This window comes from Schistocerca americana, chromosome 4 (assembly GCF_021461395.2).
Source record: "Schistocerca americana isolate TAMUIC-IGC-003095 chromosome 4, iqSchAmer2.1, whole genome shotgun sequence".
Lineage (NCBI taxonomy): Eukaryota > Metazoa > Arthropoda > Insecta > Orthoptera > Acrididae > Schistocerca > Schistocerca americana.
Window position 1 is genome coordinate 651014143 of NC_060122.1, and position 25409 is coordinate 651039551.

Here is a 25409-nt window from a genome sequence, read left to right on the forward strand (position 1 = left end):
TCCTAAACCTTCCAGTCCTTTTCCTTTACCCCTCTACCTTTCCCTTCAACTCTTCTGCCAGAAGAAGAAGCCACTGGCTCCAAAAGCTGGCATAAGTGAAACTGTTTTGTATGTAAGCCCTCCTGCTGCCACTTGGCAAGTAGATTTTTTTACCTGTCCAGTTACATTATATTGTCACTCCTTTCTGTTCCACACTAAGGCTAAGTAATGGATAGGATGAGCCATTTCTCTTGCAAGTATTATTTTGTTTTCAACCTGTGATTGAGTGTTGACAACAAATTTCATAAGGGAATAACTGTACAATGAGGCTACCTGTTTAAGGAGCTGTTGACAAGAGACTCTGGAGTGAATACAGATAACAGCGGCGACACGTCATGGCAAGGAAATAATGAATCATTGGTAGATCGCTGGAGGGAATTGGTGCCACATCAGCACACACGTCACCTAATTCCCGTAAATTAGGGTGGGGGCAATGCACTCTGATGCCATGTTCCATCGCATCCCAGATATGTTCAATTGATTTCAGACCTGGAAGTTGAGGGTCCCAGCACATCAATTGGAGCATGCCACTGTGTTCCTTGAACCACTCCATCACACTCCTGATCTTGTGACATGGTGCATTATCTTGTTGAAAAATGCCACTGTCATTGGGAAACTTGATCATCCCAAAGGGGTATACATGGCCTGCAACAAATGTACGAGACTCCTGGGCCGTCATGGTGCCTTGCACGAACTCCACTGGACCCATAGATACACATGTAATGTTCCCCAGAGCATAATGGAGCCTCTGACAGCTTATTTCTGTCCTTCAGTACAGATGTCAAGGAGCTGTTCACCTGGAAGATAACAGATTCGTGCCCTCCCATCAGCAAGGTGAAGAAGGTATTGGGATTCATGAGACCATGCAGCACACTAACACTGCAGGAACGTCTATTGCCGATACTCATATGCCCGTTTCAGTCGTATTTGCTGATGTCATTGTGTTAACATTGGCACATGCATGGGCCGTCGGCTGCAGAGGCCCATCTTCAGGAGTGTTCAGTGCCCTGTGTTTTCAGACACACTTGTATTCTGCCTGGCATTAAAGTCTGTTTTAGTTCCACTGCTGTTCACTGTCTGTGCTGTTCTATCAGTCTGTCCAGCCTACTACGTCTGACATCTGTAGTGAGGGGTGACCACCCAACCCTATGATGTCTGGACGTGATTTCATGTTGGTTTCACCATGTGTTGAAGACACTCACCATGGCAGTCCTCAAACACGTAACAAGTCCTGCAGTTTCCGAAACGCTCGTGCCCGGCTTCCAGGCCATCACAATCTGCCCTCCGTCAAACTCAGATGAGTTACGCACTTTCCCCATTCTACAGGTGGACAGAATGCTCACTGATACTGCATGCACTGTGCTTATGTGTGACTAACAGTCATTCCTCACCAGATTACACTGCTGTTGCCTGGACAGGTTTATGCTGATAGTAGGTTGGTGTTTATAATGTTCTGACTGGTCAGTGTATTATCCTTATTACTTGCTGCTTCGCAACAAACTTTTTTCCCTGTCTGTCAAATTGCCCCAGAATATGATGTCATAAGAGATTAGTGAAGGAAAATAGAAAAGTAGGTAACTGTTTTGACATTTTCATCTCCAAAATCTAATATTATTCATGATGCAAAACTTACAGAGCTTAAACGTTGAAAAGTTCCATAACATGTGATATCCATTTCAGGTTCATATCAATATAAACACTTGAGAATAACAATAATGGAAAATTTGTGGATCAAAAATTACATAAAATAACACAGAAACTAATAGATGACAGCTAACACTAGCTTTTGAGCTCTTGCTTTTTTTTGAGTAACAGTACATGCATTTTTTTCACACAACCACACAGACACCAAAATGAACATACTCATGGTAGTGGCAATATTGATCAGTGTGTGTGAATGTGTGTACTCTTACTAGAAAAAGAGCAAGAGTTCAAAAATTGCAGTAGAGTTGGCACATGCTGATCCTTGAAAATTGCAGTAGGCTGGACTCAACAGCTTCATGTGTGTATTGCAACCAGTCATGTAAAGTGATTTTGTAAACATCTCTATGGCAATGACTCAGTGTTGTTGCAGCTCTATAGACAACCACTCTGTTCACCTGCAGTTGTTTGAGCTTCTCACCTGAAAGGTGGCAGCAGCACTGCCAGTTACCAGGGATTTGCTTAAGCTTCTTTGACTGTAGTGTTAACTGTCGTCTATTACGTGTTTCCGTGTGTCATGCACCATATTGAAGTATTCGGATGTATTATTTCTAGTTGTGGGGGCAGGCTTTGTGCAGTACTCAGTTGTGTGTATTTTGTTTTATCAGGCTTCAGTGACAGTGCATTTGCTGAGAAACTAATTAGTTTTCAGTAAAATATTCTTAATGTTTTCAAGTGTTGAAGTTTCTCCATTAGATTTGGTTTACAATAATTAAATTGTCAACAAAAAGAACTACATTGCTTCGTGGATATATGATGTTGGATCATTTATATGTAACAAAAACAACAGTGAACCCTCTTGTGGGTATTATTCTCCATTCTGAAAACGCTATTTTATTTTGTATCCTCGTTGGATTTCTTAATGTGCCACTCTTCATTCATTTAATTAGGTAGAGTGAAAACGAGTTACCAATAAAACCTCTGATATCATAATATTTGAGCTTCTTTAGGAGACTATTGTTAACAATCAAATGCTCTGATAAGTCACAGAAAACATCAACTGGCAAAATTTTGTCACTTACATTTTGTGTGATCTGATTTGTGAACTGAAGAATAGCATTTGAAATCTAAACTGGGACTAAACAAAATATTCATTTTTTGAAAATATGATGTAATTGGATAGATAAAAATCTACTCACCAAGCACAGCAGCTGGAGGGAACACATACAAAGGCTAAAGAAACATGCAAGCTTACAGAGCCAGTGGCTCCTTCTTCTGGCAGTATGGTTGAAGGGGAAGAAAGTGGAATGAAGGAAAAGGGGGGGGCTGGTTAGGAAATCAGGAGAGTTCAGGAAAGTCACGTGGAACCCTGTGTCAGGAGAGACTTCCTTCTCTTCCCATACAGTGAGTCTACTTTGACCCAAGGTTCTGTGCGATTTTCCTGAATTCTCCCCATTTCCTAAAACTCGCCATTCCTTTTCCTTCATCCCTCTTCTTTCCTGTCAACCTTTCTCCTGGCAGGAGCCACTGGCTCCGAAAAATTGAAACTAAGTTTCTCTTTCATTGAGAGAGGTGCACTGTGATTCTCGCATACATAATCTTTCCCAATACTTGTGAGGAGGAGGTAAGTGGTAGTACCAGTTGGTATTTATTAATATATGTTCTTACTTCTTTTCTTATAAATGGGTCTGATATCTTCAGTCTGTCTGGAAATAGCATCTATGACAACTATGTATTCCATGTGTGACTGAATACATTCCAAAGAACTGGATTTTAGTGCTATGAGATATTATTAATTCTTGGTTTTTAGTTTTAAGTAAGTTAATTACATTATTAATTTATTAGGCAGAGCATGTATATTAGATTGCATCCTGCATGTGTTGTATTGCTTTATCCCATGAATTGTCCGTGCCAATCTTCTGAGCTACTTCCAGGAAGTTATTGTGAAATATGTTGGCTACCTGACTGCTATCATATTTCATTTGACTGTTTTCTTAATCTTACATTCCTTAACTGATTTCTCAGTTTTCCTTTTAACTATTTGCCATATAGATTTAATTTAGTTACCTGAATCATTAATTTCAGACATTATGCATATTTTTTTAATTTTGTAATCACTTCCCTTAAGGCAGCACAACATTTCCTTTAAAATGGAATTGGCCCTACTTCTTTATTTGTCCTGACCATTTCACACAGTTCTCTTTATGTTGCACATATATTTTGACTAGTGACCCATCCCGGCTTCCCATGGGTAGCGCTAAACTCTGTGGCTGAGTGATTTGTGTGTTGTTGTGGGCAATAATAATGTACACAAAGTTTCCTCATGAATCTATCTATTAGTGAAAACCATACCAAAATCCTTAGAGATATTCCTGAGATTTGCCTCAACACACAGACAGAAACTGCTGCATGGTACTTTAATTTATGATATGTGTATAAATATCTTATTAATCCTGTACTGCATTATTGTCCTGGGAAGGAAGGTATTCAAGATTACTAGAAATCCAAATGCAAATACATTAAATTTGGGGTTGACATCTGTTGCATTTTATACATTCCTCGTGTCAACTTCCTGTAATGCGACAGTGAAACATTCTGTTTATTATTCATTAATTACACTGTTTACCATGACACCACATCATTACTGTGAGGTAAGTTATTTAGTATGACCACTTGTGCATCATGGTTAGAGATGGCATTCACTACTGGTTAACATTTATATCATTGATTAAGTATGCACCTACAAAAATGTTTATTACTGTACTGCTTTCCTATGTAGTTCTGGTAGGAAAATTGACAACACTACTTTTCTGTTGCTGTTGTATCCCTCCTCTGTATATTGGATAGCAGTTAAAATTGTGAAAATGTTCATGGGGAGAATTTTTTAATAGCTGAATGGAATGCAGTACAATATCATTGAAAAGTGACTTCCATAGAATTAGAAATATAGTAGTGCTGTAAATGCCAAATAGCCTGTGTAAATGGATGAATGTGGAATTATGTAAAACCGTTTGCTTGCAGAGAACCAACAACAGTCAATTAATGGATATGTGAAACCTCTGTTGGTGACTCATGTCCCTGGTTGGGGTGGACCTGGTTCTGTAGGCAGCTACCCAGCAACACCACAGATGTACCCACATTCTCCAGACCCCAGCATCCCCCGAGATACACCATCAGTTGCCAGCGCTACCAGTGAGTCAGTCAGTAGGTAAGTAAACAAAACAGTTGCATAGTAAAACATTTGAGGTGTGTGTGTGTGTGTGTGTGTGGATGGGTACTCGCATGCGTGATTGCAATAGTCCATTCAATGTTGTTTGTTATTCGTTAACAAGAAAGAGGCATGGAACTGCATCATATAGGAATTTTATGGTATAGTGTTTCCAACCAAAATCATCATAGAAATCCGTGTTTTGTGCTATTACCTGGCTGTATTTCGCAATGTATATAAATTTTCTCTTCTTCTTGATAATTTTAATTTCACACTATTATACATTTGATCTGTTTTGGCCCTCATTCCTGCTCATTCTTTGTGGAAGTATCAGCAGTCATGATTGTATGTATTGTATCTCTTTGGAAGATCATCTGATAACTTGAGAAGTTACATTTGTATCAAAAAAAAAAAATTCTGTTACTTGATCTAAAATTTGTCTTTGAACAGACTACACTAGTGTAGCTCTGTAGACCTGCTAAATTTATTTTCTCAACTCAGAACGTGAACAAATACCATTGAGTTCTTGATGAATATTTATGTTTATGCTGTCACAACAATGGGACACTTTGCTTATCTCCAGAGTGATTTGCTGTTGTACTAGTATAAAACACAATATCTTTGTGCATATTTCGCTTAAACTTCATAATATTTTTCGACTTCATAGTTGTCACTATGTCACAGCGTGAGTAGTAAGAATAATGGAATATTACTACGGAAACAAGAGTGCAGTTTACTCGTTGGAGGATAACTACTTGTACCATTCGTATTATATGTCACTCTGAAATTGAAAAGACACACCTCAACAAAAGTTTGGAATATCATATGTAGAGCTTACTACAATGACTTCTTATAGCACACCCATTGAGGTTTGTACTATACCTTATTAGCGAAATAAACATAATATGCTCGGTTGTGCCAGCCCATAAGTTTGATTGATTTTGCATCTTGGAAGATTAGAGACACTGCTAGAATACAGTGTGGTCTTGCATTGTCATCAACTAGGATAAAGTTGTCACTGACTTCAAGTCAGTAGGTCCATACAGTCATTTGTAGGACCTCTTACAGTTATTGGGGAACAGTCAAATTGCCATAGATGAGAATCAGAGGGGTCCACCATCCCATCACTATTGCCACCCAGAATATTACTCATTCACCTGCAAACAGATGAACTTCTTGAACATATTGACATTCCTGGTGTCGTGTCATGCTCTTCCAAACCGGTTACAAATTGGGCCTGGTCTCATCAGTAAACATCACAGTACTCCATTCTGCAATGGTCCAATGTTGATGTGCAGGAGCCCAGGTCCTTCAAATGTGTTGGTTCCGTTGGTTGAGTGCAAAACTTCTCATAGGTCTTCTGGAATGAAGACCACACTGATGCAATCTACTAAACACTGTTTGGTCTGAGATACAAGTCCCTATGGCTTGGTACAAGTCATTTCCAATATTTCTGGCAGTTGATGTTGAGCGCCTGCAAACCGACAGTTGGAGGAAACGGTCCTGCATTGGTCCTTGTATGCAAGGATGATCCCTATGAGGTATGTCGTTCACATTTACCATCTCTCTGTACTTTCACCACACCTCAGATGCACCACATTGAGTGACATGTAACTGATCAGCAACATCTTGCTGTGTATGACCTGCTGAAACTAAAGCCACTATCCTGACTCTATCAAAGTGTTAAACGTCTCTATGTGTCATGTTACTGCAGTGTTGAGCACAAACTGAATGAAGCTGTTGTTGATACTGAACTGCTCGCTGTGTGACGCTTTTCTTGTCATTGTGTAGGGCTTTTAATCCATGTGGAATGCAGTCTTGTTCAACATGGTTACATAACTACAGTTGGAAATCACATTCATTGTGTGGTTGTTGTCATCGGTTTGAAGGATCTGATCTTTCAGTAAGTATTTACCTGGTCCCTAAATTCCCCACAGACCAGTGAAAACTATGGGGTCACTTTGAACACTGAGTCCACTGGATGAATCCTATACCATCCTCCCTTCATATATGGGAATAATTGTAGGCTATATGGTTCCAGATATCTGTGAAAACCTATCAGTGTTTGACTGTGGTGCCTTGAGCCTTGGCAGCTGCAGTGTGTGCTCAGGATACTAGTAGTACAAGACTGATACTCAACAATATGTAGAAGAGACAACCATGTATTTTGAGAGCCTGGTGCAAATTTTTATTCTCTTGGCTCAGGTATGAGATTGATATCATTGGGATGGGGTTGATATCATTGGACTTTTGGTTTCAGTTTATTGTGGTATATTGTTTGATAATATAAGTAATGTGTCAATTATTGAATCATTTTTGGGCCACCTGCTTATCTATGAATATGTGTCAACTTAGATTAAATGGCAGCAGATAGTGAAAGAATAAGCACAGAATAACTTTATTGTGAAATAAAAATGTAAGAGTTACCAAAATAAAGGCAGTTTATCCAAAAGTGCACATCTTTGCACTTCTGTGAAATCAAAATCTAATGCAGGATAACACTGAATACCAATTAGCTCCACCAGGAGCACTGCAACATGCTTGAATCATTCTCGTTGTGCTGTCAATAAGTGGTCAGCACATTGCTGCTAAAATGTGTACCACTCCTTGACGTTGACCTTCCTGAGACCATCCAGTGTGAATGTGGCACGTGTTCTTATCAGCAATTACCACAAGCCATCTCAATTATTTGATTGCTGCAGGAGGCATGGCATTGGTGAGGTATGCTTGTAAATTATCATATAGAAAGATCATTCCATCATCAAAGTTTTGGCTATAGAGCTGGAAATTAGATTTCAGGATTCAGTTCCAACCCGACAAAACCGTGAAATAACCCTCAATAGTGATGAGCCATGTTTGATATGTGCACGATACCACAGTGTAACAATTAGAAAGTTTTATTCCAGTTTCATTAGGCTTATTATTTGTAAACAGTGGTGTTTCCTCAATGTTTGAATGAAGCTAATGGAAGTCTACAACAGGTTATTCCACTGTCTTATTATATATTTATTATGTTGGACAGATAAAGGTCAAAAAGTCATAATGTATAGCTTCTTCTAGTGCTTAAATTAATGAAATAAAATGTTCTTACATGTTACTTTAATAAAGTGTGTGCAAATACAAGAACACATTAAAAACAGTATTATGTATTGCTGAATAGAGCCCCTACAGTCCATCACTGCTACTGGCCACAGCGATCTTCAACTAGCTTCAGAGTTTTGTCTCTCATGGTAGCATTCATTGTTCAAATGATGTCAATGTAGTGTACGCCAACTTGGTGGAGAGCTTCCCATGCTGTCTGTCTCTGTTGCTGTGCTGCTGACTGTCCTTATTGCTGTGCTGTGATGACATGCACATGGTGTAACCTAGAAATGTCCCCATGAGGTATGTTGACAGTGTGAACAGTGTGTGCATTTTTCTGTTCATGACTGGAGATTGCACACACTGCTGAACTACACTGCAAATGGATGTTTTCTTTTATCTCCATTACATTCGTTGCTCTACACAATAATTTCCTATGGTCAAAAGAGTATGAGGAGATCTGTGAAATGGGGTGGGTGGTGTAGGAACAATGTAAGTCATCAAGATTTTGTGGGTCTACAATTCCTGCGAAAAGTTAAACAGCAATGAAAGTAGCCATTGGAAGCTGATAGCACTGCACCAAAAAGTTAATTTTTTTTCATCTGCTGGGTACAGAACGAATATTTCTCTTTGATTACCATGCAAAGAGTAAAACAATAACTGGTTCAATCTTTGAAAGTTTTGTGGCCCAAGTAAATGCAAAAATGTGTCAGAAGAGGGCTGGGTTGTGGGGAAAATCATGTTTCATCTAAAAGGGCCCACACATTTTGGTAATTATTGTTCAGATTTCTTGTCATTAGATATTAGACAACTATCAGAACTGATCTACTAATTTCTTTGTTATGGCTGGAATTTCTTACATACCTGGAGTTGAGCACGGACACTACATAGTTTTAAACTGCCAAGAATTTTGATTTGTGTGTTTTCTTTCACTTACAGTTAAATTCTTTGGTTAGAGTTGTTTTTATCTTTTTTCCATTGCCCTATAATACTTCCATTTTGTAACATTGTGCTTTTTACAGGGCCTTTTTTTATCATTCAGTTTTTACTGTGTCTGATGTTAGCTATTTGGTTATGAAATAAATTACAGAAAGCTTTCCAAATGCAGCATTCTGATATTTTGCTTTTTTATTTAACACCAGTTTACATACTGTGATGGATTTATAAAAGGATGTTTGCCAGTTTTACATCCATGACATCAAACACACAGTGCAGCTGGCAAGGAGTGATTGTGTAGTGGCATAGACTGAAGTGTCGCCAAGAGAATTCCGTAAATTATTTTAGGATTAACTGCTGGATGACATAGTGGTGATGCAGTTGGACATTTTATGCATCTGAATTGTTTTGTTGCATTTAAATTTTAACTTTTATATTAAAATATTTTGTAGAGTAGTAAAATGTTCATCTTGTCATCAGTTTTTATACCATTTTTCCTTTTTTCCTCATTTTTCAAAAAGGCCTTTGTGTATACATTTTATGACATTAAATTTTCATTCCCAGTTTGAAAAGATCTCTTATTACTGTATTAACTGATGATTGTATTAGAAGTTCCTAAAATGAATCTGGGGACTGATGCTTGTAAATAACCCACTTTTGAACATATTTTGTCTACTTACATGTACTAATGAAACATTGTCATTACTGAGAAGTAATCAAACTTACTGTGTTAAATGTTGTGCATGATTTTGCAGCCTAAATTTTCTGCATTTGTATTCATACTACGTGTTTACCAGCCACCAGAATTTTGGGTTAGTTTAGAAATATTCCTTTGAGTCATTAACGATCGGGAAGTAATTTGTTGACAGCGGCTGGAATTTTGATAGCTGTGAAGACAGACTTTTTTTATTGTTACAAGACAGCGGTCCAGCTCTCATGATGTAGGCGTTTTTTTTTTTGAGAGAGTGTAGGACAATGCAGTTCTTTCAGCACTGTAGAAATTGTCTCAGTTCTCAAAATGAGGAATCACCCTGTCCTACATTTCTGTTTATCACACCGTCCAAAAATAATGTTCATTCTGATTCCATTAATAAACATACAGATTTTCCTCTGTCAGTTTTTCTTTATGACTTTGCTCCAAATATGTTGCAGTAACATTTTTTACCATTTCCCACCATATTACATTATCTTCATAAATGTCAGATTTTTTTTGTGTTAAATGACTCCTCTCTCTGAGAAATAGTGTATGTCATGTGTTGTGGTAGTATGCAATAATTTTAAGGAGGCCTTCTCTCTTTAATATTATTCAGAACTGGTATCAGATGTGATGTTTAAAGGTTAGATCTAATTGTTTGTGTCAGTAAAAAAATAAAATCATGCCCATTCTCTGCCTATTTACATTTTGCACAACATGAATCAAACCTGATTTGTTGTTCAGAGTAGTGCTGCTTCAGATATATTTGAAGTTGCATGTTTGGTTTTTCAGTGCTGTGGATAAGAGACGAATAGTTTTGGTTTCATAATCGTTCAGAAGTATGTTGTAAAAACTGAAAATTTGTATTGTTTCAACATTTGAAAGGGTAAGAGTAGGCGTATCTGCTAGATATATATATAAAAGTAATCTTGCCTGTTGATACATGATGTTTGAATCATGTTGTGTGAAATGAACTGATAAAATGGTTACAGTTGTTTTTGATTGTCATAGTGTCTTCTCATTGTGTATGTCTATAAGATGTAATGTTGTGCTGTCACTGACATTTTCATAAACATTATTCTATATTGTGTAAATATTTTTGTAACTATAGAATGTTTAATGTGCGTTGTTTTGTTGTGAGTTGATAGTTGTAACTTGTCAGGTATCAGTGATACCTCAGAAGTTTTAACAAAATTTTATAAAAGAAAAGATGCAAAACAGAAAAATATAGAAAAAAAGAGAACAGGGTAAGTGCGGGAGCAAAACATGTATTGTACTTAGAATTTTTATTATTATATTGTTTATAATAATAATGTTTATCGAATGATATATGGCAGTAGAAGAAAGATGTGTAGCTTAGGTATATTTGTCTTTCATGAAATTTTTGAAAATTTTAAAAGAAAATAAAATAATACTTTAATCACATCAGTATTTGTGGAGCATTTAAAGTAATATTGACAGTGTTTATATTCTATTTCAAATTGAATTCTGAGAAAGCTAACTTTGCAGGAATGTGTGTACTGTCTTTAATAACTGGGGTGTGTTTCATGTGTGAGGAGGTAAATAATTAATGCTTAGTTTAATATAGTTGATGATTTTCACAAATTAAATATCAAATTCTTTTGCATCGATGTAATGTGAACTTGTCAATTCTCACTAGCACCTAACAGCTGTATTATGTAATAAAGACTTTCTTTTTCGTATGTCAAGAAGTACAACCACATAGGAGAGGTCACTGTTCCCACAAGAATAATTGAGTATATGAATATTTCCACGATTATTTAGGTTCCTTGAGCGGTAATCTAATGTATGTATGGTGTCAGAAATAGCCGTTCTTTTACTCTCCATCAAGCTACATGTGAATTTACTTGTTGCCTTCCACTACCCTACCACTCTGTCCACACACACACACACACACACACACACACACACACACACACACACACACACCATCTTCTTCCTTGCCCTTGTTTGGAACACCCCCTCTCTCTCTCTCTCTCTCTCTCTCTCTCTCTCTCTCTCTCTCTAGCCTCTTTAGTTGCAGTATTCAAAGTGCTGTACAAGGTTCAACATGCATTAATTGAAACTTTCCAATAGACCCAGGTTCTCCTCGGAATGTGATGGGAAACTGAATGCAATTTTTGAAGAGAGTTTGAAACTTTGCTTTCTGCTCTCTGTATAAATTTTGCTACCTTTTAACTAATATATTTCTTCGTACTTTGTGCATGACAACAAATAAATAGTCTGGTGACCAGTGAGTGCAAGATGTATGCAATATTCATAACTTGTTAGCAGTGGTTTTCTTTTCATAAGCTGCTTTTAGTTCTGTTGAAGTTGTTTCTGAGAAGACAGTTGAAGACTGTATATATGCCTGTGCTGAGTTTTTCCTATTTCTATGATGCTGTGATGATGCAGTATAATTATAATGTAGTTTGCAGTAATTACACAGGGATTTAAGCACTGGCTGCTGCTTTCCTTATACTTTAAGAATGCTTGATACACGTGCTATGAACATACAGATTGTTAAATTCCACATGAAGTTTAATGGCCTGTTGAGGTGAACATCCTAATTGGATAAGTTGTTGAAGAAACTGTATTCACTATAGTAACAACATTAACATCTCAGGTGATTTCTTCAGGTGCAACTGCTGGTATCCTGAAACACTGGTTACTTACATTGTTAATGGTAGTCCATTAGTGGATTAGATTTCTTTGAGTGGACAAGTGGGTTTCTTAAAATGAGATACTATTGTCTGATGTGGCTGAAGTAGGTACCACACAATTGAAACTGAAAGGAGAATCAATTTGTAAAAGTTGTGCAAGACCACATGATGTCTCATTCAGGTGGCATCAACTTATGATCATAACTAGTTTTTTTATTGTAATTTTGGAGCATATCTACAAAGCTGCTCTCGGTCATTGCTCCTTTGTGTGATACATATACTTTGTTTATTTCAGATTGTGGAAGTATGGGTTTAATTTTGTCCTTTGATTGGATGCACTTGTTGTAATCAGTAAATGAAGATTTTTTGGACCTTCATATAAGTGTTTGCATGCTTTCAGTTTCTCTTTGCTGATGCAGTGCATATGGGAAGACAATATATATTATTGAGTAATTGGAATTGTGAATTCATATTGCAAAAACACAATGAGTATTTCAGGAGAACTTATATTTTGTGTGTTGTAGTGAACCTAAATTCATTTGCTTCAGGATTCCTTTCTCTGTACACATTTATTTGTGCTCTCTAACAAATTCTTACATTGCTCGTCGTCATAATCGTGTTTTATCATACTCGTGTTTCATCATTACTTATGTCTCCCATCAGAGTGATGAATAAAGCCCTTTCATTTTTTGAGTTTGTTGATCTTGATAATAGGACATTATTCCTTTAACATGTGGAGTGCTTTGCCACAGATAGGGCTATTAATTAGTCTTTGGATTGAGACTAGATATGCAAGTAATAAGATGAATGATTTCACTGATGATTTTTATGTGTCATTGGTACTTAAAAATGTTCGTTTAGATGCTTTTAGATAAGAGAACCACAGAGAACTATAAATGGAAAGGTCATTTTACCAGTGATTAGTGTTTGGTGTAATTATGTTGCATATGATAAAAAATATGTCTCTCACTGTTTCATAGTGTGAGTAGCAGCTTACAGAAAAACATTCCGTATCTTGTACACCTACTGGATGTTGATCCCTCTGTTGGACTTGCATAGTAGGAAAGGGACCCCCTCCCCTTTTTGTTATATAAATTATGGCAGGAATTATTTTTCTTGAAATAGATGAACCAAATTCTCAGAAACATTTCCTGTCAAACTTTCTAATTATGATCTAGATATTCTTTAACAACAACCCATAGGAACTAAGTACTGCATTTTTAGTATCTGGACAGTCTTAAAATAGTTTAGTGGAATTGCAGACTAATTTTTAAAGTAAGATCCTCGCAGTGCTGTCTTTATTAATATCAAAACATTTTATGAAAACTCTATGCTCCAAGAGCTGTAGTTTCCCAGAATGTATTTCTAGTAGAAGTTTGACAACTGCACAGTTAATGATGTTCTGCCCGGCATTGATGGACCTTCCATATTTGTTTATCTTTTAAGATATATAATCACCTTATTTTTAATGATTCCCATTATTGTGTTGTACAGAATTACTCATGAATGTAACTTTTGAAATGTGCTATTAATATTCCATCCATGTTGACTTAACTATGTAGAAATGTTAGATAAATGTAATAGATATGCCTCAGGTATTTGGCTCTGGAAATGCAATTTAAGAAAACCTGAAATTCTCCATGATTAACAGCAAAGTATTTACAGAGCCTGACTTGTCAGATACAAATTTTACAGTGTGTTGCTATTACATAACAGACTTTAAGGCTGACTCTTTGACAAAATGTAACATATCTTTTTATATACTTTTCAGTTTTTTAACACTTCAGGTTTCAGATATATCTTGAGAGTTATTAACTGAAACTTTTGTAATAAATATATTATTAATATGATGTTACTGGTTCGTCAGAATGTTTTTAATTTTTCCAGTCAAAAATGTAAAGTCTCCATTTGTGATGTTTGTGATTTCAGTGTATACTATAAATAAAATGTTAATAAATGTCAATTGCTGTCATACGTTTCAATGTTTTTCTCTGACACTAGTTACTTCTTCACATCATCCCAGAATTATACTTGCAGAGTGAATCACAAAGTAGATACCAAAGCTATTACAGCATTAGCTCATTATCAACTGCATGAAAGATAAAACAAAACATATTAGCCACTAGAAAGTATTGATCCAAAAAGCTAACCATTGTATTTATTTGCTATAGGCATATTTTTCATTAAATTTGACTGTAACAGAGGTATATCAATATTAAATAGCAAATCTGTAGTTATTAATTTAACTCCTTTTCAATGTTTTGTACAGTTAGTGATTTGAATAGTAATTTTCTTTGACAGATGCTGCAAGTTGTTAACTGATTTATTTCTACCATTAGAAGATCATGAACTTGATATTTATCAAGCTTATGTATTTATACTAAGTTAATCACGTTTTGTTTCTGTGTTCTATCTTAAGAAAGTAATGGACTGACTTAATCTTGGATGGGCATAATGTGTGGATGATAACAGATTTAATATATAACTGTGTGTTCTGACTTTGCATAACAAACGGTAGCTAATTTATGTAGCCACACGTTCTCAATGATTGAAGTAAAAGATAATGGTTGTTTACTTAAAGTATTTCTGTATTTCTACTTCATTCTGTAAGAAACAAGTATTGATACTTTTAAAAAAGTCAACTGTGCGGACAATTTTGAATTCTAAGTAAAAAAATGGTAATAGTTTTTTATACTTCCACTTGAAATATGGCATTTTTTTTATGCAGTTTTAACAGGCACTGGAAGAACCACGTATGAAATCTGTTCTTATTTTCCAGTGTTCTACTAGAAGGAAAATTTTCTTACAATAAATCCTTGTTTAAAATGACCATAGTTAAGAAAATTGAAAAATAACAATTTAACATGTTTTTAAGTTGAACTATGAGTTCGTTCCTCTGGGAAGAAAGAGGGATATGTCTGCCATCATCCTCACAACTTGAGGGTCCCTCTCATAGTGGGCTCTTTGTCAGTAACGATTCTCAACTCCACGAGGAAGGAACTAATAGTTCCCAAAGCAGATAGAGTTTCCTGTATTTTTATGTGTCTGTCTCAGCAGTACTAAAAAATTAGTCTCTTAATGGGAAGTATTGCCGCAGCAATTTTGTCCTAAAACAAGGATTGTATCATTATCATGGAATTCTTTAAATTTCATTTAAAATCAAAGCTCTAGGTGAGAAAAAATAGATCTTTCACGTGCGTACATTACTTGAATTTCAAAATCTGTCAACAGCTACCATAGTTGAATGAAGATTACTGCTAATGTGGAATGTTTTCACACGAACTTAATTTGGAGAATTATGGATTCTAAAAGTACATAATGCATTAGAATATTCCTTGCAATATTTTTCCCACTAAAGGCAGCAACTGGAACCATTTCTGGAATATTTAAAAGATGTTCTCTGCCCTCACCCCTCTGCTGCACTTCTGTGATATAGCTCACAAACATGTGGCATGCTACAGTATTTGCAATAAAAGTGATTTAATAAGCTCTCCAAATGAAGATGGATATGGATGCAAATACAAATGTTCAAAACGGGGGGGATCTTATGTCTGTTTGAAGAGAGGAAATGGTTAAAGATAGCAAGACTGTCTGATAAGTAGCAAAGACACTGGGAAATTTGTCTCAGTGGAGATTTAGTAGGCTTTTTGCATAACCCTATCAAAAGTGTAGATTGGTAATCACCATATACAGGAGATGTTGGGTCACTGTCAGGCACAACAAAAAGACTGCTAAACATGTGAACTTGTGGCCTAACGACCTACTTCTAAAGTAGACAAAACACACACACACACACACACACACACACACACACACACACAAAATTCACACATGGGAGCATTCCTTGTGGGAGCATACAGGGATATGGTGGGGACAGGGTAGGCCAGCTAAGTGCAGTTGGGAGGTTTGCACTTCACTGCCCCCACCCCTACCCTGGTATCCCTACCCCTCCCCACCACTTCTCCTCCTTACCCCCACTACCCAGATTGCTTCTCTCATTGTGCACAGTTGCTCACTTTGCGGCCTTGGTGGCCACAGACAGTGATCGTTGTGTATGAGTTGTGTGTGTGTGTGTGTGTGTGTGTGTGTGTGTGTGTGTGTGTGTGTGTGTCTTCACTTTAGAAGAAGGCCTTTTGGGCAAAAGCTCACATCTTTAGCAGTCTTTATGTTGTGCTTGTCTGCAACTCAGCATCTCCTCTATATGGTGAGTAGCAATCTATCCTTTTCATAATATTGTCATTATTCGGTCCTGGATTTTCCATTGTTTGGTTTTACATAGATAAATTTTAAGATGGTATTTATGCATGCTGCTACTTAGAAAGGAAAACCTTTTTTGTTTTTATTTCATTTGATGTGACTAAGTCCAAGATGACCAGCATAGGAAGAGAGATTTACGTAAGTGCTATCTTATTTGGTTTTTTTATTAATTGTACCAGTATACAACAAAATCCAGTTCGTTGTTTCATGAAGTTGCAGCATATTTGATAAGCACATGTTTCAGTATTTGGAAGCTGCAGAGCAGCTGCAAGCTGGGAGATGTGGGTGAGAAAACCATGGAGCACTGCAGGAATTCTCCATGAAACCAAAGACTAGGGAATACAGGCTGTTATGTTCAAATCATTTCATTCATTTATTTTAGCTGTAGTAAAGTACCTAGTTTCCATGTAAATTGAACACCATATGTGGTGAACAATAATTGTGTAGGCTTTATGAGGAGGATTGTCTTTGTTCTGATTCCCATAATTTCTGACTCCTAGTTACATTCCCTCAGATGACCACATTATCACATACCATTGATTTCTTAAGGAAAATAAGAAATAAGAAAAAAGATGACAACTAACCTTTGTGATGAAGTAAGAAATGATACACGCATAAAAAGTAGCCATGTCAGATGGGCTTCTATAATTTCAGTCTCCTTCAAGGCAGAGAGGAAGTTTGCACTTATAGATACATAAACGATACCATAACCTAACTGCTGCAAGTGTCTCATATCCTCTTGCATCCTCCCCGTATTCATTGCTGATCGCTCTAAACAATCACACAAATTGTGGTGGTGCATGAAAAGTGTCAGTTTGTCTGGATAAATTTCTTTTCTGCTCAGAAAAAGGAGCCAATTTACAAAAATCTGGTAGTTGATGATATTTCTTTATTATGCACCTATTTGGCACTTATCACTTCCACCTTGAGGTGAATGGAGGTCTGTCCTATTAGTCCTGAGCAAGTTGGTGCAGTAGCTAAGACACTGGACTCACTTTAACAGATGTATTTCCTCATCCAGCTACACAGATGCAGGTTTGCATGCTTTCTCAAAACCACCTAAGGCAAATAGGAGGACAAATCATTCGGGGAGGGGGGGGGGGGGGGAGGAAACAGCCAACTTACATCCCCTTCTGTTGTTCTACTTTGCCTTGTAAGTAGTTGAGTACATCTGGAGAGTAGCTTTCTGTGCTTCATAAATGCTGACAGCTAGTCATTTGTAGCACGTTCAGACTCATTCGAACAAAACTGAATTTTAATTTGAATGATCTACTGAAATGGTAGTTTCCTTACATCTTTTGCAGAATGACTGTAATAAAGCTTTGATGCACATTTTAATACTGTTCGTTTGAGAAGACGTGGCAAATTTTTATAGAGTTACATACCTCAGTTGGTAAAAAGGGAACCCTTACAGGATCACTTTGGCTGGCTGGCTGGCCAATTGTTAACAAGCTTTTTTCTCAGGAACTGGTAAACATATCAAGTTGAAATTTATGTTGTGTATTTAGGTCCATAGTCCCGTGATGATGTAAAAAAATGTAAGTTTCTACATATTATAGTAAAAAAAAAATATGGCCTTTTATGCAATATATTTTGATAGTCGCAAACTCGCTCATCAAAACCTATAGCATACTTCCCAATGATCTAGAATCGTGACATTTGGCAAGAGCAAGGTTTCACAGTATCTGAAAATTTTAATTTGTTATTATTTCACATGGAAAAAAATATTTCTTTAGTCATTTGTTACCTGTCTGTCTGTTAGGACCCCTTTTTCTCCTCTACGGAGGATCAACAAGCTCAACTGCTGCTCATGCAAAAGGGTATGTCATCTGGTGACGTCACATGTCCAATGTTTGTCATCCACTTGTGAGGTATTTCTTGACATTTACAGCCTCGTATTACCTGTATCAGCATCATCTACATCACTTCAGGTGTTCTTAAATGTTAATAATCTATATCCAGCAGTTGCCTTATATAGATCTGGCTATGATAAAAGAGTAATACATGTCTCTGTGAACCTCTCCATTCAAAGGCGCAAAGAGATTATATCAGAATTGTATTTAACATAGTTTTATATATTGATTTATTGTGAAAGAAAACAATAATTTAAAGACTTAATTCATATTCAGATGTTCAGTAAATTTTAATATCAGTAAATTCTAATAAAATGATGCAGTCATAACCAGTTAATTAAACTGTAGAGTGAAGTATAACAGTAAATATTATTACCAGTGGAAGCAATTATCATTTTTCTACAAAGTGTCTAATATCATGAAATTTAGTCCTTATTTGTTTGCAACTGTCCCCAATGGAGAACAAGTCCTTACTTCTTTTGCCACTTCATAATAGTTTATATTGTGTTGTACCTCTAACTTCTTTCTGTAATTTCTCGTATTATTTGAGCAAAGGAAACCTATGATTGAAGATTGCACTAAAGATGGGATAGGTTATTACAGTATATCTACAAGTCCCAGTCAAACTTAAAATAAATATCTCCATATATTTCCGTTTATATCCTGGTCCAGTTGAGTATCAGTATTCATTTTCAGAAAAAGTTTTAATGTGTTATTTTTTCCTGAAGTTAATTGTTCCTGTGATGTTTGAATTTAGGTCACTTAGAGAATGGCAGTGTTGCTGACAAGAAATCACTTAGATAAAAATTTAAAGATTAAAATCAAAGCAACAATTTTCTTGTGTAATGTTCCCAGTTCTGAAACTATTACGTGGTGCTATCATATGTCTCAAGGGTTTTTTCCTTCTACCAGTGTTTAATTCAATTCAATAGTAACTCGTAACTCCATGTAACATGTAGCTCTAGTCTCCAGTGCACATTTTTAGAATGTCTGTGATTGCTAAATTGCAGAATAGTTCAGATTGTATGTGAAAATTTAGATTCTTCCATAGCTGCCTGGAAAGAACTATTTTTGGAGAAGGTAAATCCATATCACCACTGCCAGTAGAACAATAATTAGGCGTTCATGCCAAGTTTATGGTAGATGACTGTTGTTGTACTTTATTTACATATTGGTGCAGTGTTCCAGAATGCATGTTCCAGATGTGCTGTTGCTTTCCTCTTTACATTATGGCTAGGTCCATTCCATTGACAAAGAAAATGACTATATCGTAACCAGTTTCTTCCTCTTTGCTAAATTTTCATGAACCATGCCTTTCCAAAACTGACAATCAGTGATGAAGATAGAAGGCTAATAATAATGCAAGACAAGAGTTCAAATCCCAGTCTTGCTACCATGATTTAGGGTTCTCCATAGTTTCTTCTAAATCATGGCATGCTTTTGTTGGGATAGTTTTTTCGACAATGCAATAAGTTCTTTTTCCCATTCTTATCCATCTGAGCTAGTATTCCATCTCCATACCATTTTAAATTATTATTCTCTCTCTCTCCCCTTCAGAAAGGTTTCTACTGTGTTTCCTTGTAAGCATCTAAAATCCATACCATATGGGGTCATTCCAGATGGTGGCCATGTATCACAACCATCCCTCAATATAATTGGAAAATCCTTACAAATTCTAATGTAGCATTATATACAACTTCGAAAAAAAATCTCTGTGGATAAGGATTTGCAACATAAGTGGTGTAAACTCCAATGGGATGTGAAAATTATGGGACTGATGTACAAGTTTGTGGAAAACAACATGCAGAAATGTATTCAGCAGTGGAGGCATAAAATACAGATGTTTATTGATCCAAATGGACTCTGATTGAACGTATGTGGTATATACCTAAATTTGCAGCTCCCCCAACCTCCCTCCCCTCCCCCCTCCTCTCTCTTTCTCTCCCCCCCCCTCTCTTTCTCTCCCCCCCTCTCCCTTTCCCCCCCCCCCCCCCCCACTTTCTCCTCCTTTCACTTACGAAATTTGTTATTAACAATCCAAACAAATTCAAAATTAATAGCAGTGTACATAGCTACAACACTAGGAGAAAGGATGATCTTCACTAATCAAGGTTAAATCTAACTTTGGCTCAGAAAGGGGTAAATTATGCTGCCACAAAAGTCTTTGGTCACTTACCTAATAGCATCAAAAGTTTGACAGATAGCCATATAGCATTTGAAGGGAATTAAAAGAATTTCTGAACGGCAACTCCTCCTACTCATTAGATGAATTTTTGGATGTAGTAAGTGGGAAATTCCCCCCCACCCAAAAAAGAAGAAAAAATATTAAGTGTCATGTAATATGTTGTGTCTTGTATAGACACTTTTATTAACCTGATAACCTAACACGTTCCACATCATTATGAAGTGTCATATTCACGATCTATGCAACAAGTACTAATCTAATCCTCTTTTTCTCCTCCTTTTAGGCGTCTTCTATAGTTCTGAGAGGAACACAACATGTCCAGTTTTATGAAACTTGTCATATTGTAGAGCAAAATTAAAGACCAAAAAACGTTTTTTCACGCCATCATAAAAAGTACCTTAGTAATGCGATCAGTCTTGTTTTATCTTACTGTTTCCATCAAATGTAATTGCCTTTTTCAATGTAGAAGCCTACTTTGCCAGTTGTCTGCATTCTGACTTGGCTGCCATCTCTCATTCTTAATAAATTTTTTGGTGATGAAAAAAAAATCCTCCTTTGTTGTATTGGCTTCTAAATGGTAATAAAATAGTTCATGAAGATTCTTTTAACAGTCTCCATTGAAGTATTTACTTCTTCTTTTATATCAATTTTTACTTTATCCTTAGTCTTTCAAATGGGCGAGTGGGCAGTTTATTTTTATAATTTTAATTCTGTTCCTTGCCTGTCTTTGGTCGGAACAGCAGTTTACTGTACTTTTTTCATTATCAGCAAGTTTCTCACTAGGTCTGGTTTTTGGGACACATTCCCCAACATATCAAGGTTATTAAAGGTGAATTGATCAAGAAAATACATGAATTTAACTTCAAGTATTTTTCCATTTTTTACAATTGAATACCTGTTAGGAAAAGTGTTGTAACTGTGAATATGCAAATTTTTCAGGAGAGAAGAAAGACAAATAAACAAGCCAAATATTTGTGAATGCTTCTTCTGCCATTGGTAATCAGTTTAAATGAGTTTAACAATTATTAATGTACAATAATTTTCACAGTGTGCAACTTTAAAAACCAAGATATGAGACAAGATTTTTGGATGTTCATGCAAAAACATTGTCATTCCAATGGAAGTAGATGATTTTTCAGTTTACAATGTTTATGTCACTGAAAGTATTTAGCTTTTAAGCTATTTCTTGGTTTTATTTTGTATAAAAATAATGAAACAGAAACCATACTTGTAATTCACATTACTCGTTGTTAGAGCTTCCCATTGTTTAACAGAATTCACTGAAGGCTATAAATATCGTTGCAAAAGAATGTTCTGCAGTGATTAAACATCACATTGGGTGGGCTATTCAATTCAGTGGGAATGTAATGTTTTTACCCCTGCATAGTTTTGCTAAGTTTGCAGAGTATTAAGGTTGCAAATATTTGTGACTCTTGTGGCACTGAAGTACTGTCAGAGAGTCTGAGGCTATCTTCATCCAAACATAATCTGTCATTTCGCATTTTGGGTCTTTGTGGATTTGCTTTTCAGTAGTGCACAGATCAATGAAATCTCCTTGCTTCTTGTATCAAAACAAAAATTAGTTCTTTGGTCTTGCTTGTTTGTAACCTTCTCTGTATGACTGTGCAGTCTTGAATGTGCTGCTTCCATCTGAAAATGGTGCAGTTTGACCTCTTTTTCAGTTTTCTTTCTGTTTCATTTTCACTGTTAACTAACTGAAGAAACAGTCTGTCATGATACCCATGAGTCAGAATGTGGTACTCCTAAGTGTAAATTACATTCTCCCCAGAAAATAGCTCAAATTAATTAACATTCAGTGTGGAACTCAGGCAGAGCTTTTCATTTTTATGTCTTGAGTAGTTGCTTTCTTGTTTTGGTAGCTTCTCAGTGTGTTTTTTTAGAAAATCCTACAGGTCACCCTGCAGTTTGTTTAGACATTTAGACAGTTTTCATGCTTACCCCTTCTGGCTTCAAAAGGACCTGCCACATTTTATCTCTGTCGTAGCATTTTCCGAGTTCTAGCAGTGACTGTATATACCATGCACAAGCTTTTTCAACAAACCTGAATTTGTTCTGAATTTCATCTCAAAAAGTACTAATTGTGCGGTGCCTGCACAAAATGGCCTCCTCGGTTTCCTTGCATTTGATATCTGCTATTTCAGTGCATAATGAAGCTAATGTCTTGATTTTGCATTATAGTCTTAAGTTGCAGAATTCCTCAAACAGCAGTTTGTTGACCTCCAAAACTTAGTGTACTATATTGGTATTTAATTTTGCAATTAAAAAGAGAGCAATTCATATTTATAAGTAAAGTTATTTATAATACAGGCAACAATAAGGGCTCTGATTATGCATTAAAATGTAATATATGCAATTAATCTTATGAGTCTTCCATTAAATACATTGGTTTTGTTAGACCGGCTTACAACATTTTTGAACCACCTGTTTGGCAGAGATTTTCCCAGGCACTGGTTTTTTGTTGTGGGCCATATATTGTTGCCCCAAATTCTGTTTGTATTTCTTCCCATTCCTCCTCCATTTATTATACTTAATTTTGCATTTCTGTCCCCTGTTTATATCTTTGCACATACTCCAGCCTAGCAACACTGACTTTCCTACTCCACTGTTACCCCGTTTCAGCACCCTAGTGACCCACTGAGAAATTAAATAAAAGAAAAAAAGGGTTCTTAATGTACATTTTTGCCAACACACCTTTATACACAACTCATTCTTACTGCATAACTTTTATATGTGTAAACCCAGCATTCTAGAAAAGTGGGTTTGCTGGAAGATATTCATTTGTGCTGTGTTATATGTCTTTGTGCACTTGGTAAGTTATTTACTGTTACTAAAAAGCAAAAATTTCTATTTTTACTACTAATGGAAATGGCAATAAATTGCTTGGTTTCAGTTGCATTAATTATTCTCTTTGTCAGATTGTGGATTTAGAAACATTATTCTGCATAACAATCTCAAATTATGTCGTAATAAAGGAATGTGGGCAGCATTATGCTTGAGGATAGAGAGAGGGAGAGAATATGATACTGATACAGACACAGAGAGAGAGACATGCACGAACTCACCTGGAGTCAACTAGAGAAATTAAAGCTCACTGAGGAATAAAATTGTTTAAAAAAAACTGATTTCCTGTCGTTGAATAATACAGTGACTGCCAACTAATGATTTAGTTGGGAACTGACATAAATGCAGTTAAATGTGATGTGACCTGTCCAGATGCTGATCTGGCATTTCCTGGAGGCTAGCAATCATTTTTTAGCACACTGGCTAGATTACAGTAAAAGGTAGCATCACATCATTATGCACACTTTTATACAGTTCTGCCCTCTTCATATCAATGTTTTCACCTTTCTTATAAGGCACTCCTTGCCACAGTGCAGTTTTATCAGGGCACATTTTGTAAAATGAGATAATGACAGTATTTCTTTCTATCCTTAAGCTCAGCAAGCATACTGCTGCTTCATTCCCCTGTTGACTAGAGGTGAAACCTTGTACATAACAGACATCACTCTGGAGTTTCATTTGTTCATGTCACTTCAGTAGTGTCTGTAATGTCTTAGGTAGCGCAATAAATATAGTCAGCAGTGAATTTGTTTTGCATGAAATTGAAGTGGCATGATTTTAAAACTCCAGAGAGGTAAATGTTGTGAACAAGAGTGAAAGTGTCTGTCTCTCTGTGTGCAGCTACCCTGGGGTTTCGAGTGGTGGTGATGTCGACTATGATACAATGGCATACATGGATCTCAGTAGTATTGATGATGTCGCCTTCGACTTGAATAACCTGAACTTGCCCGAACTGATGCGGTCATTAAGACAGTGAAGATACTGGATAAGGTATGGAGCCAGGCATATATATGAAATTAGTCATTTGGTAGCCTTTTGACAGCTTCATTAACTTTAATACTATCAGCTTGTTGCACCTGGTCCTATTGTTTGATACTTTCATCTTATGATAGTTTTCTTTTTTTTTTTAATAAGACTGTTACTCCTAGGTTAACACCATAACTGGTATTTGTGCTTTTTGAAATATATTTTTGTGTTGTAAGTGGTGTAATGCCTAGGAAATGGTGCAAACTAATAGACTGTGGATTGTTAACATTACATAGCCTTTGATAAAATATGGAAAAGTTGGAAAGTGTATGTGGTGTTTTATGCGTGAAAATTTAGTGCTCTGGATGTTCTCATGTTTGCATTATATTGATGACAAGGAAGCTTTATTGTCAGTATCTCCTTTACAAGCATCTTTGTGTAAAAGAACTTAAGTCAAAACATAAAAGAATTTTTCCTTGTCAGAAGAATGTTTTTGTGTACAAAAGTGAGAAAGTATATTTTTAATTGATTATTAAGGCTCGTATGAAAGGAAACTGTAAATCGTGAATAAGTTGTTATTATTACATACAAACCTGGTGACTGCCAAAATACTTCTGTAAATATGATGTTTTATTGTTGATGGTGTAATTGGAAATAGGTCAAGTATTAATCTTTTGTTGTATTACACAGCTACTTCAATTTATAACTTATTGTAGAAATTTTAGTGTTTATATGTGCCATAAAATTACCTGTATTTGCTGTTAATGATCACTGTTAGAGAGTGATGTGAAGGGATATTTACCTTGCTGTGATTTCTTATGTGTTATATCAGTTGTGGAAGTTTCATAGTTTATTAATGAATGTTTGTTGACATTGGATGTGAAGAGTGACACGCTGACAATCATGTAAACTGAAAGAACAGTCATGAATTGTTTGTGGCTGTGACTAACGTAGATAAGTGATAGAACCCATTTTAAACAGAATTTAGAGTTTGGATAATATCAAACAATGCAAATAGAAAGAG

The 25409-nt window shown here is 36.1% G+C and overlaps 1 protein-coding gene across 5 annotated transcripts in view; it reads left to right on the forward strand.

Moving 5' to 3' along the window:
• LOC124613193 (signal transducer and activator of transcription 5B) overlaps positions 1-24867 on the forward strand; it is a 146501-nt gene extending 121634 nt beyond the window's left edge. For 4 of the 5 annotated variants that reach the window (XM_047141849.1, XM_047141848.1, XM_047141851.1 and 1 more), the window contains 2 exons: positions 4702-4888; positions 24260-24867. In XM_047141849.1, coding sequence (XP_046997805.1) covers positions 4702-4888; positions 24260-24395 — 323 coding nt within the window. In that variant the 3' untranslated portion in view covers positions 24396-24867. Of the gene's footprint in view, positions 1-4701; positions 4889-9111; positions 9734-24259 lie in introns of those variants that run through there. The other variant, XM_047141853.1, reaches the window with a different exon arrangement.
• The last annotated feature ends 542 nt before the right edge of the window (positions 24868-25409 follow it).